General features: G+C 38.1%; 4 protein-coding genes across 8 annotated transcripts; 2 read left to right on the forward strand and 2 right to left on the reverse strand.

Annotated features, from left to right (window-relative positions):
• Positions 1-42: 42 nt before the first annotated feature.
• On the forward strand, positions 43-3312 carry LOC1279698 (myotubularin-related protein 10-B). Its single transcript, XM_061655493.1, has 9 exons — positions 43-390; positions 503-554; positions 629-777; positions 845-997; positions 1072-1196; positions 1270-1504; positions 1587-1817; positions 1910-2632; positions 2706-3312. Exons 1-9 carry the CDS (start codon positions 328-330, stop codon positions 3123-3125), a joined length of 2151 nt encoding a protein of 716 aa, XP_061511477.1. The 5' UTR covers positions 43-327; the 3' UTR covers positions 3126-3312.
• LOC1279699 (pyruvate dehydrogenase (acetyl-transferring) kinase, mitochondrial) lies at positions 3228-9147 on the reverse strand. Of its 3 annotated transcripts, none has more exons than XM_061655495.1 (8): positions 8429-9147; positions 7483-7690; positions 7203-7393; positions 6956-7117; positions 6407-6703; positions 6224-6333; positions 6049-6147; positions 3228-3779 (listed from the first exon to the last, which is right to left on the reverse strand). In XM_061655495.1, the coding sequence occupies exons 1-8, from the start codon at positions 8529-8531 to the stop codon at positions 3705-3707; spliced, it is 1245 nt and encodes a 414-aa protein (XP_061511479.1). In that variant the 5' UTR covers positions 8532-9147; the 3' UTR covers positions 3228-3704. The 3 variants fall into 3 exon arrangements, with proteins under 3 accessions (XP_061511479.1, XP_061511480.1, XP_319468.4); XM_061655496.1 differs by lacking the exon at positions 8429-9147 and adding an exon at positions 7773-7910; XM_319468.5 differs by lacking the exon at positions 3228-3779 and adding an exon at positions 5205-5543 and having other exon boundaries at positions 8429-8878.
• LOC4578233 (succinate dehydrogenase assembly factor 3, mitochondrial) lies at positions 9104-10271 on the forward strand. 3 transcript variants are annotated; one of them, XM_061655497.1, is made up of 4 exons: positions 9104-9264; positions 9347-9456; positions 9537-9708; positions 9811-10271. In XM_061655497.1, the coding sequence occupies exons 1-3, from the start codon at positions 9207-9209 to the stop codon at positions 9690-9692; spliced, it is 324 nt and encodes a 107-aa protein (XP_061511481.1). In that variant the 5' UTR covers positions 9104-9206; the 3' UTR covers positions 9693-9708; positions 9811-10271. The 3 variants fall into 3 exon arrangements, with proteins under 3 accessions (XP_061511481.1, XP_001238160.2, XP_061511482.1); XM_001238159.3 differs by having other exon boundaries at positions 9106-9264; positions 9841-10271; XM_061655498.1 differs by having other exon boundaries at positions 9108-9264; positions 9903-10271.
• Positions 9439-10431, reverse strand: LOC1279701 (dihydrofolate reductase). The gene is made up of 2 exons (XM_319471.4): positions 10290-10431; positions 9439-10220 (listed from the first exon to the last, which is right to left on the reverse strand). The coding sequence occupies exons 1-2, from the start codon at positions 10370-10372 to the stop codon at positions 9740-9742; spliced, it is 564 nt and encodes a 187-aa protein (XP_319471.4). The 5' UTR covers positions 10373-10431; the 3' UTR covers positions 9439-9739.
• Between the last annotated feature and the right edge of the window lie 507 nt (positions 10432-10938).

A 10938-nucleotide genomic window follows, 5' to 3' on the forward strand; every position in this document is an offset into this window, starting at 1 on the left:
ACACACACACACACAGCTCATTCAATTTGACAGATTTACTGTCAAAATATTCACATTGAGCCAACCCCGTATTCTGCGAAGACTTCGCTAGTGGCGTGTCAACTGTACGATAATTTGTTTTCTCATCTGTTGTTTATCATGTGTAAAAAATTGTTCGGTTAATAAAATTTTCCAATTTTTACCGTCGCAGACACAAGTCGTTCAAGTATTAATAAATTCAAGTATCCCGTGATTGAAGCAATACAATAGTACCGCTTACCATTTCCGGGTTCTTTATCCGATGCGTACGGCAAATTAGTTGATGTGTAAAAACATTACACAAACCAAATGCCAACAATGTCCGAGGGTCGTAATAAGACGAAACAGAACTTTACTAGCTACGTAAACCAGGTATGTTAGTGCGTTCAATCCCACGTATTGTCTGCCAAGCGAGGAAACCAGAGGCGTATGTGTTTTGTTGGCGCTGAATGTGTCGTAATGTTTTTTTTTTTACAATTTTCAGGTTCCAGACGAAAACTTCGTAAACGATGACTATAAACCAAAGCTACTATCAGGTCAGTGGCAATGGATGAATTAACACATGCAATCAGTTAGGTACAGAGATCTTTAATAAGATGCATCATTACAGGTGAACTAGAGGCTGCTCGGGCGAATAATGTATGCATGTACATTACATCCTATCTAAAGGATGGCAAAGTGTGCGGCGAGAAAATGGGAATCTTGCTGATCACTAACTTCCGGCTATCGTTTGTTTCGCTGGACATGGATGACGATCAGGTAAGCAGGAAACCTACGTTGATACCAAGTTATTTTTCCTCTAACACTTGGTTGTTTCTCCCGAAAGCTTTCTTTCCAGAGTAATCGATTTCTGGGTTCGTCAGACGTGTCACTCTCTAATATCGACAGAATTTACCAATACGTTGATAAAAAGAAAAGAATTATTAGTCCGCAGGTGAAAAACAGCAGTAAAATTGATAAAATACGTATTGTGTGCAAGGTTTGTAGGATGGATGGATGGAGTAAATGATTTTTAGATGAACTTTCTAATTTCGCTTTCTTGTGTCTGCGTAGAATTTTAAAACCTTCACGTTTGGGTTTCAACTGTCGGAAATCGGTAAAGGGAAGTATATCGCTGATGCGCTAGTAAAGTTTGCCTTTCCAGCGCGACATAATCTACTATTTCTGTACAGATTCAAGTAAGTGTTGGAATTCATATGTTTCGTATAATCCACAAAACCAGTAAATATGCTATCGCAATACCTATTCTAGGGAGAAATATTACAGTAGCCCAATGAGTGAAGCCGTGAAGATGTACAACAAGAATTCAGATTGGTTCCAAGAGTTGGAACGTTGCAATGCAACCGGAGGTTGGCGTGTATATTCTAAAGACTGCCGTGTTTCCAGTAGTTCCCTGCCGATGCATTTCGTTGTTCCTAAACATTTGAGCGACGTCGACTATGATAACATATCAAAAAGCTTCCGAAATAATCGTTCTGCTATTTGGGTAAGTGGTCATGAAAGAAGTTTGTGTACGTGCCAATATTATGATTATTCGTTCCTATATTTTTCCTTGGATTTTTTTGTAGGTTTGGGGTCTTAAGGATGCTTCGCTGGTTCGATTAGCTGAGCTGAATCCAGACATTACCAACACAACAGTGGAAAACATTTTGCTGGAACACGTGCGCCGTTGCGATCCGCAAAAACGACAGCCTAGGCTTTTGGAGCTATACAAAATTTTACCCAGTATTCAAGATGTCAATTTGAGTTACATGAAACTGCGAGATCTGTGCACTCCCGATAACGATCAACAATTTATGGTCAGTTTAAGTTATTCTTCACTGATAACACCACATGTTTTGAGTGCACAAAGCGTCCCCATCAGTGCATTAATATTAACGCTTTATTGCAGGTGCAGGATGGAAGATTCTATTCCCTTCTGGAAAAAAGCTACTGGCTACTCTACGTCTCGCTGTGTTTGAAGCATTCGGATATTGCTGCGAAGTTGCTACGCGAAGGTCAAACTGTGGTGCTCCAAGAAATCAATGGTCGTGATATGAGCTGTGTGATATCGAGCTTGGTGCAATTGTTATTGGATAGCAGTTTTCGTACGATGCGAGGCTTTCAAAACCTTATTCAAAAAGAGTGGATAATCCTAGGACATCCATTCAGCGACCGGTTGGGACACGTGTCTACTGTAAAAAGTACCGAACGCAGTCCGCTGTTTCTTCTATTCCTTGACTGCACATGGCAGCTTTTGCAACAGTTTCCCGATGCATTTGAGTTTTCGGATGTGTTTTTAACGACGTTGTGGGATTCATTGTTTATTCCAATTTTTGACACGTTTCAATTCAATTCCGAAACCGAACGATACCAAGCACTGCATGCCGAGCATGTTGTGCTGCGACCGGTATGGGATTGGGAAAAGCAATTTGAAAGTAAAGATCTTGCACTTTTTATAAATCCACTGTACCAAACAAAAAAAGCGCATGCGGCGCTAACAGTACCGAGCGCTAGTAGTAGTTCTTCAAGTCCGCAAAATCCTATCCAGAATTCTTTGTTTAATGCGCGACGTGCGGAAGATTCGAACGGGCAAACTATAGTAAACGTAGTTGGCAAATTACAACTGTCACAGGCAAGTAGTACTGCTTTTTTCCTTAGCACAATAATTGAGATATTTTTTCCCCCTTAATCTTGTTTTCAATCAGAATAACGAACAGTTCCTGGAACCACAATGCTGCCTGCGAGACATTGAATTGTGGCAGCAGTGTTATTTTCGCTGGATGCCGCATCTCGAGATCAAATACGGTGGTATGGCGCAGTGCGATCTATTTAACCGAATACTGTTGAACAATATATGTAAACTTCGTCAAAATCTTGACCAATCGGTACTTTCCGAGATAGCGAACGGCCATATGGATGTACTGGAGCAAATACTATCAGCAATGGTAATACAAACCCGTGATCCCGATGCCGCAACTGATGCTTCGCTGGCCATCAGTTCATTTTTTCCATTTTCTAGTATAGTACCAACAGCGCAGGCAGTATGCTCAGATTTGTTGATTGCGAGCAACGATATAAATTTCTCGCATGATTCGATGTATGAAACTTCTTCGTTAAACGATTGAGCATAACCATCGTTTTAAGAAAGCAAGTATCAAGCAGAACGTGATTGAAGAGTATTTAAAAAAAAGGTAAAAACGATCAGGCAATAATTGTTAGAAATAGGATCCGTGATTAATCAAATATTTTTATTATGTTTACTTCGAAACTAATATTAATGAATAAATATGAATAACTATTTTATTGCTAGTACATTTGTGTTAGTTTTTTTGTGTATAATAAATTCAAAAAAATATAATAATGTTGCTTTTGTAGCTAAGGTGCATACTAAAAACGGTAGAAACAAAACTTGTCGATTGATGTTACAAATATCGCCATCTTCAAATCTTGCCGATAGCAGAACATTATAGAACAGAGCAGAAACAGTTTACTTAATATTTTCATTCATTTACATTAATCCATGATGAAATTGTTGTCAAGATTTCGCGAAATCATAACCACTATTTATGATATTGAATCTAATCCCCTGTTGCTATCTACTACTATGCATTGCTTAAATGACATCTTGCACTTGAAATTCGATTCTGTTGCTGTTACTTTAGTTCTCTAGTATTGCCATCTTCGTCGTCTGTTATCGGATGAGATCATGATGTGTTCGTGCCCAGAGAGCCTGCTCGTCTCGTTTGAGCGTTCATTTGTTTCGAGTTCATATCAGAATTCTGTAAAATGGTGACAAAGATTTTGATAATGATACTGTAAATACTATCTCATGCGTGTGTAATGTACTGTTTTTGGAAATACATTAACCAACAAAATAGCAAACAAACAAACGCCACAAAAAGACTTATGTTATGATATGATGTGCATGCATTTTTTTTCTCACTTCCCCATCTTTTCATTGTTGTAAGATACTACATTTTGTATCAAAATTAAGTTCAAAATTGAGTTCATTCACCACTTATTCAAAAGATTTTTCTCGTAGTTTCACATGTATCGGCATCAGCAGCCCAAATAAAGGGAGAAGGTGTATTTATAAAACATTTATACATATAAATCACCCGAAATCGTAAGGAGTTGTATGAGCTAGTTGCGGCTACAGACAGGATCGCTGTGTTACAAAGCTAAGTCGAAATGAACTACAGTATGAGCTAACTGGTTGGGATACGATTGCGTGTTAACTAGTGCATGCATTCGCACGCGATGGTTGGAATGCCGGCGCTTCCGTGGCACCTAACAAAATTCTTCAAGTTTCAAGCCTCATATGGGGCGTTTCTCCATAACAAGGACTTTGACCGGATTGTATTCCGGCCGAGTGGTTCTAATACAGGGTTTTCCAGGGGTTCTCTCATAGTAGTTGTGGGACACCACTTCGTTGACTCTTTCTTATAGGAAGTGAACTTCATACGATGGAAATTGGACTCTATGGCAACCTTTTTGAGCAGGTTCAATCCCATTACATTGAGTTCAATTCACGTAAGAAGGAGTCAATAAAGTGTCCCACAGCTAAGAGAACTCCTGGAAAACCCTGTAAGCCTAGCATGATAGCGTAGGTTATAACGCCAATAAAAAGAAGAAGAATATTGTTCAACTACCTTTGGTTCAAAATCGGAAATTCAACTTTATAATTCATAGCTCCATTGACAACAATGCCGGTGCTTCATACTGGCAGAACAACTTCGTTGGAAGGATGACAACCCAACTATTGAGATGTGCCACTAATTAACAACCAACAAAAAGACCCACTCAATTACATGCCAACTGTTGAATTTGCGCTTTTTATATTTAGATTCACATTATTACGGCTTCGGCCGTATATTATATTTGCGCTTGTTAGTTGGCACATGTTTCCATATAAAAAATCTGAAATTATTGTTGTTTCGAATAAAACAGATTTAACCGTTGTATTCCGACGGTACTGTAGTTTGAATTATTTGTTGAAATCATATTTGTTTGCTACGCCTACCATCCACCCACAATGCCGGACTAGCAGAGTTTTCGATTCGATTTCGGTTGGCTCTGACAGTTTGCTTGGAGTCGACCTGCTCAATACTATAGGAAACTTATCAAAAATCATATGAATTAAACGCACACAACTAAAGATACATTACAACTTATTAAAAAAATACACTAAAACGCAACAATGCTAGAATGGTGTAAATATAAACATCAATATATTTTCATAATTTTTATATAATCTTATAACGAAAAAGATACATTAAATAAAATAAAACAGAACATTGAAGTAACTATCATCAAAATATCTAAAAACGTCAACAAAGGTCGTTAAACCAAACATTGTAGCTCAGCGACACGTAGAAGTAGTAGTAGTAGTAAGCGGGAAGAATAGAGTTCGTCAAATTGGGACAAATAAAGGGCGACGGTCAGTTGAGATCCATCGTACTGTCAATTGAGCTCTAAACATCACATTCGTACAACAGTCGTTAGTAAAACGGCTACAACAACCTGTTGGTAAAGTTCTTGCCCTAGTAGAATAGAAAAGAGACGGAAATGCCCGCAACAATAAACAATAAGAAGATGCGAAGAGGGAACAAAAGAAAACTATTCAAACGTATTCAAGCTAGAACGCCACAACATAAAATACTATACCTACAATATTACCGCCTACAAGTAATGTATTTTTAATACTACACCTAAGATGTTGATAAGGTGGGCTGCAAATATTACGTACAATGGTGGATGATCCAACGGAAATTATATAGTGAAAGCTTTAAGTTTTACAATCTCTTACAGCACATAATTTTATAATTAACAAAATATCCATAATAGTTCATAGACATAAAAGTCCATGAAAGCCGATAAAATGCTTATATTACTTTAATTGATATATGTTTATATCTTTCATCAATTATTTGATCCTGATGCTGCACAATTCTGATTAACCAATGGGTTCAATTATAGTAACGAACATAACAACTGATGAAGTAATAATTATATAACTATAGGAGGTTTGATTTTTTTGCCCTTTACCTGATTGGACCAATCACCAGTTGGTACGGTTGCTTTATAAAATCTGGTGCTAGTTTTATTGAATATTGGTAACAATTCGTTTGCTTCATCTGAAAATGCCTGTTTGAGTAAATGTAAAAAAAAACGAATGGACAAATTAAAATGCATTATTGACGAGCACTGTATAACTATGTACCTTGAGATAAATTATTGCATCGGAACCGTAACCTTCACAGGAGAACAGGACCAGATCACCATGAAAGTATCTAGCATACAGTCTGGAAATGGGCAACCCGTATCCATATCCTATAAGTATTATAAAAAGAAAACATCGTCATCAACACTATCAACACTACGCCGTAACGCATTCATAGCATACCAGCCAATGGAACTAACGGCAAATCTGTTTTAGATTTCGGCGGTTGAGGTGCAGTACTGTACATGTACTTGAAAAGTTGATCCACTTGCGATCGTGGAATACCGCCCCCTTGATCGGACATCTTAACACATATATCCTCTTTACCCTTTACGATAGTAACCTTGATCGGAGGCACATCATTTTCTGTTCCGTGATGCTCCATTACAGCACGCATTGAGTTCTTGAATAGCTCAAACAGCATGTGATACAGATGCGATGGTACATACACAATTTTTATGGGGTTTCCCTTATCAATCTCTGCGCAGACACAACAAACAAGAGTTTTATGTACACATGAATTACATTTATCTCGAAAAGTTTAGGTTAGTAAGCATATTTGTCTATTTTTATTTTGATAGAATTGATTTTCCGTGCTGATCCTTCTTATACTTCTTTTAAATGTTCAGTAAATTGTAATTCGATCTAAATATTAAGTCATTATTTTGTGAAATCCTTGAGGAAGATAAATTTATCAATAAACTAACGACATTACCGACATCCATTACTTACCATTATGCTCTATTACTTCGAGTTCTGGACTTGCAAGATAATATTGATCACATAGAAAACGTGCATTTTCGTAAGCATCCCGTACGACCATGTGCGGATCACATAGAGGATCTATGCTACCGATATGGCGTCCTGTCTGCGGTATATCACCAAACAGTATAGCTAAAACAATGCGAACAGTGAAGTGTTAAAATCAACAACATAATACATCACGCATCCTTCTAACCAGCCTCCAACCGTTACTTACTGTGCTGATTGATGAGCATTCTTATACTGATACGGGACATGTACAAACGATCCAGAAAGTACTGAATCGAGAGCTCAGTGGATGGCTCAATCGCTCCATCTCGGCTTTCCTTCAATTCCAGTATGCCTTGAGCCATTGTTTGCACAACATCGGAGTGGCGGTCACGAATCTGGGTGAGCGATTTGCAGAATCTGTAAATTGAGATACGCGCCGGATTGCAAGAGGAAACCAATCAAAATATGCGTACTTTAGTTTTAGCGAGCGCTTCTCTTCCCAGTACTTCTCTAGATTGTTTTCGGTAGGATCCGTTTTTTCGAATGCCAGCACTTCCTCGAAGCTTTTCACATACCAGGCGCTGACCAGACCGACTGAGGGCATTCGTAATAAACTTTCTGGCAGCAAGGTGATCTCTTTCATTATATTCGCCAACCGTACGGGCAGCTCTTTGCGAAGGAAAACAAACGACTTTCGAGGACATGCATTAAGCCCTAAACGGAAGCGGAATGGAAGAAAAAATAAAAATATACGAATTATACGGAATTCAGTATTTTAATTTGTTATTAAACGTACGTTTGCATCTCTATAAACACATTCTAGTTTCCATAAAATCATCGATTAGAGACTTTCAGTTTTCAAGACACAACAACAGAGACACACACAAGACAAACGTCTCCTAAAACCCAGGAATAATGGAAGCAAAATCAAGCAAGAAAATCTAATATTTTGTTGAGACGTGCGTCAATCGCATCCATCAAAGTCAGTGTTGTTGCCGTGTGTTGGCCAAGTATTTTGACCCACTCATGGGAGAGAGGAAGGGCAGACACAGTGACATCCGCCGGGGTCAGTATTTAAGATGGCTTAGCAACAAAGAGTTGAAGAGTCGACGAATTCTCTGTATGCTCACACATGTAGTTGTACTATGTAGTCGTACATAACGTATATTCCAGCTATTTTACATGAATGTTTTATATAGTTGTTAATCGCAAATCCAGCATCCAACAAAAAAAAACATTAGATTTTTCTATTATTACGTTGCGTTATTACGATATTATACGACACGGTCTGAAGCATAGCCATATGTTTATATTTGCTTAATTGTTACACTCATTCAAATTTCGCACTGAAATGCACCAAAATTCCGGTTTTTCATGAATTGTACGTTTATGAGCGTAAACATCAATCGTAAAAAGTATCAAAGAGAAAAATATTGTTGATGTAATACTTACCGAAGTCGATAAATTGCTTAATGCTCAGGGGTGATGGATTAAATTGGGAGTAAAAATCCAACATCTTATTGATGTTGGACAGCCGCACGGGAAACAGCTTCATTTTCACGGGACAGTATTTCCTAGATGTCGTAGTCTCACAAGGTCACTGATAGAACACAGTCACCAGACGAACTCATCTAGTCTCTAGATCTAGTCAAGAGTTGTTGCGGTACAAGTGGAGAAGGTTCCGCGTTGGGAGTTTTTCACTTCTTTTCGAAAACGAGTGCCACTTTGGGTAACACACACCGCTTTATGCGAGGTGTTAACTTGTCACTGTGCGTACTGATAATTGCTGATGCACTGCTCGATATGTATTTATTTTTCTTTCGATATTGTGGTAACTGATTCAATGTTTACTGATTTCGTTCAATATATGTTGATATTGAATGTTGTGTCTATCGCCTAAACCAGATGCAGATCATTGGGAAGTTTCTGACACTAGAGATCAAATAATGTGGTGGCAGTTTTTGAAGTTGTTCAAATCATTTAAAAGAAAACTCAGTAAAAAAAGTGCACAGTGCAGATATGTAAGCAAATGTTCTTTAAACAGATGAAATAGACAAAAAAGAGCCTAACTACTGCAGTAGTGGATATTTAATACGAAATAAATGGTAGATTTCTCATGGATTTGAGATGTGTAAAAAATGTGTATGATTGATTCTGGCAGCACTGGTCATGTTTACGTAACTTCATTTGACAGACACGAGCTGAGCGGAATTAAAACAATTGGATAAAAATGAACCACGTACAGAAAGTGAGAGTTTTGTACAAAACTATTCTTCGTATGCACCGTGGTTAGTAATGCAATTTCGTGTACAATTTGTTGTATTAATCCTGCTAACATGAATTGTACGTTTAATGATTTCGTTTCATCAGGACTGCCGGTGGCGTTGCAGGAGCTCGGTAATAACTACGTGAAAGAAGAGTTTAAACGCCACAAAAATTGTTCTCCTATGGAAAGCCAGAAATTTATGAGCGAATGGGCAGTAAGTTACTATTTACCCATAGTTTTATTTCCATGAAAGTTTTACATATTTAAAATGTCGTATTTTCCTTATTCTTACAGGGATATGCGATAAATCTTGCTGAGCAACTGGGTTTGCGAGGGAAACCCGGACCGATTGGAATGATAGGAGAAGATTTGACTGAAAATCAATTAAACCATTTTCGAGATGAACAGATAGCTCAGCTGTATGAGCTACTGCAGGAAGCCAAACGATAATAGATGATAAAGGACCGTAAGTTTTGCTTCGACCTATGATATCCAACCTATTGCTGTTTGTTCTCATATATCTTGTATACATATTGTATTCCGTTTTCTTCTTGCACACCACTTGGAGTGTCTGGATCATTATCAATCACCATAAAAGAATTGGGTATTTCTGGGAAGAATGCATCACAATCGAATTGCTTTTTGATTTCCGTCAAATAGATTCGATGGCAACGATCGGATTCCATGGCTTCCTTATATACGCTGTTACCTCCGACAACCCAAATGTTCTCTATGTGTTCCCCATGGTCAGTTGAATCCAGCTTGTGCAATGCTTCCTGCAGGCTGCCACAAACCAACACATCCGGCGGAAAAGTATAGGCAGCCGCATTTCGCGTCAACACAATATTTAGACGTTCCGGCAATGGACGTTTGCTTTCTGGGACCCCGAAGTACGTTTTTCTTCCCATGATAACCGCATTTCTTTTGTCAGCATCATTAACTTTCTTCGTAGTATGTGAAAAATATTTTAGTTCCTGCCTGTAAAGATAACCAATACACAAAGTTCAGAGGCGTTGGGGATGGAACAGACCTGTATGCTTCATTCACTTTAGTTTCCATGGTAAATCTCCGTTAATGCCAATACCACGATTTTCACAAATAGCAACAATGCAGCTAAACTTTTTCGACATAGCTTAGTTCAATGAATTTCAGATTCAGTGAGTGGGTTTAAAGTAGGGTCTCGTGCTTGGTTATTAATCAACAGGTAAATCTCAAGCCGACATCAACGCCAGGATGGACAAGCAACTAAAAAACCTCGACAGTTGAAATCAACCATGTACAGGCAGTCCCCGAGATACACTATTAACCGTATTGTCTACGACCAAAAAAATACATGTCCCGCAAAACAAATTCGAGCAGTCTGCGAGGTCGCACTACAAAACACCACAGATTTAGTTTTTGATAGATAAAATAGGATGCGGAGTCCGACGAATCGCACGTCTGATTTTATCTGTGAAATCCCGTATAAAATTTTTAAATGCCTTCTAAAAACAGGCCTATCATATACAGCAATTATCCGCAGTACGCGATTTCTCTAAGTTTGACAGCTCCATGTGTTTTTTGCAAATATTTTGATTCTTTGAAATATTTTATGTTCTTTTTGAATTTCCTTACTGTTCTTAATGCATTTTGCATTAAATTTGTGCAAAAGATGCTTGTTTTATGACAAAAAACTTTAATGCAAAACTCTATGGCG

Source organism: Anopheles gambiae, chromosome 3, assembly GCF_943734735.2.
Source record: "Anopheles gambiae chromosome 3, idAnoGambNW_F1_1, whole genome shotgun sequence".
NCBI lineage: Eukaryota > Metazoa > Arthropoda > Insecta > Diptera > Culicidae > Anopheles > Anopheles gambiae.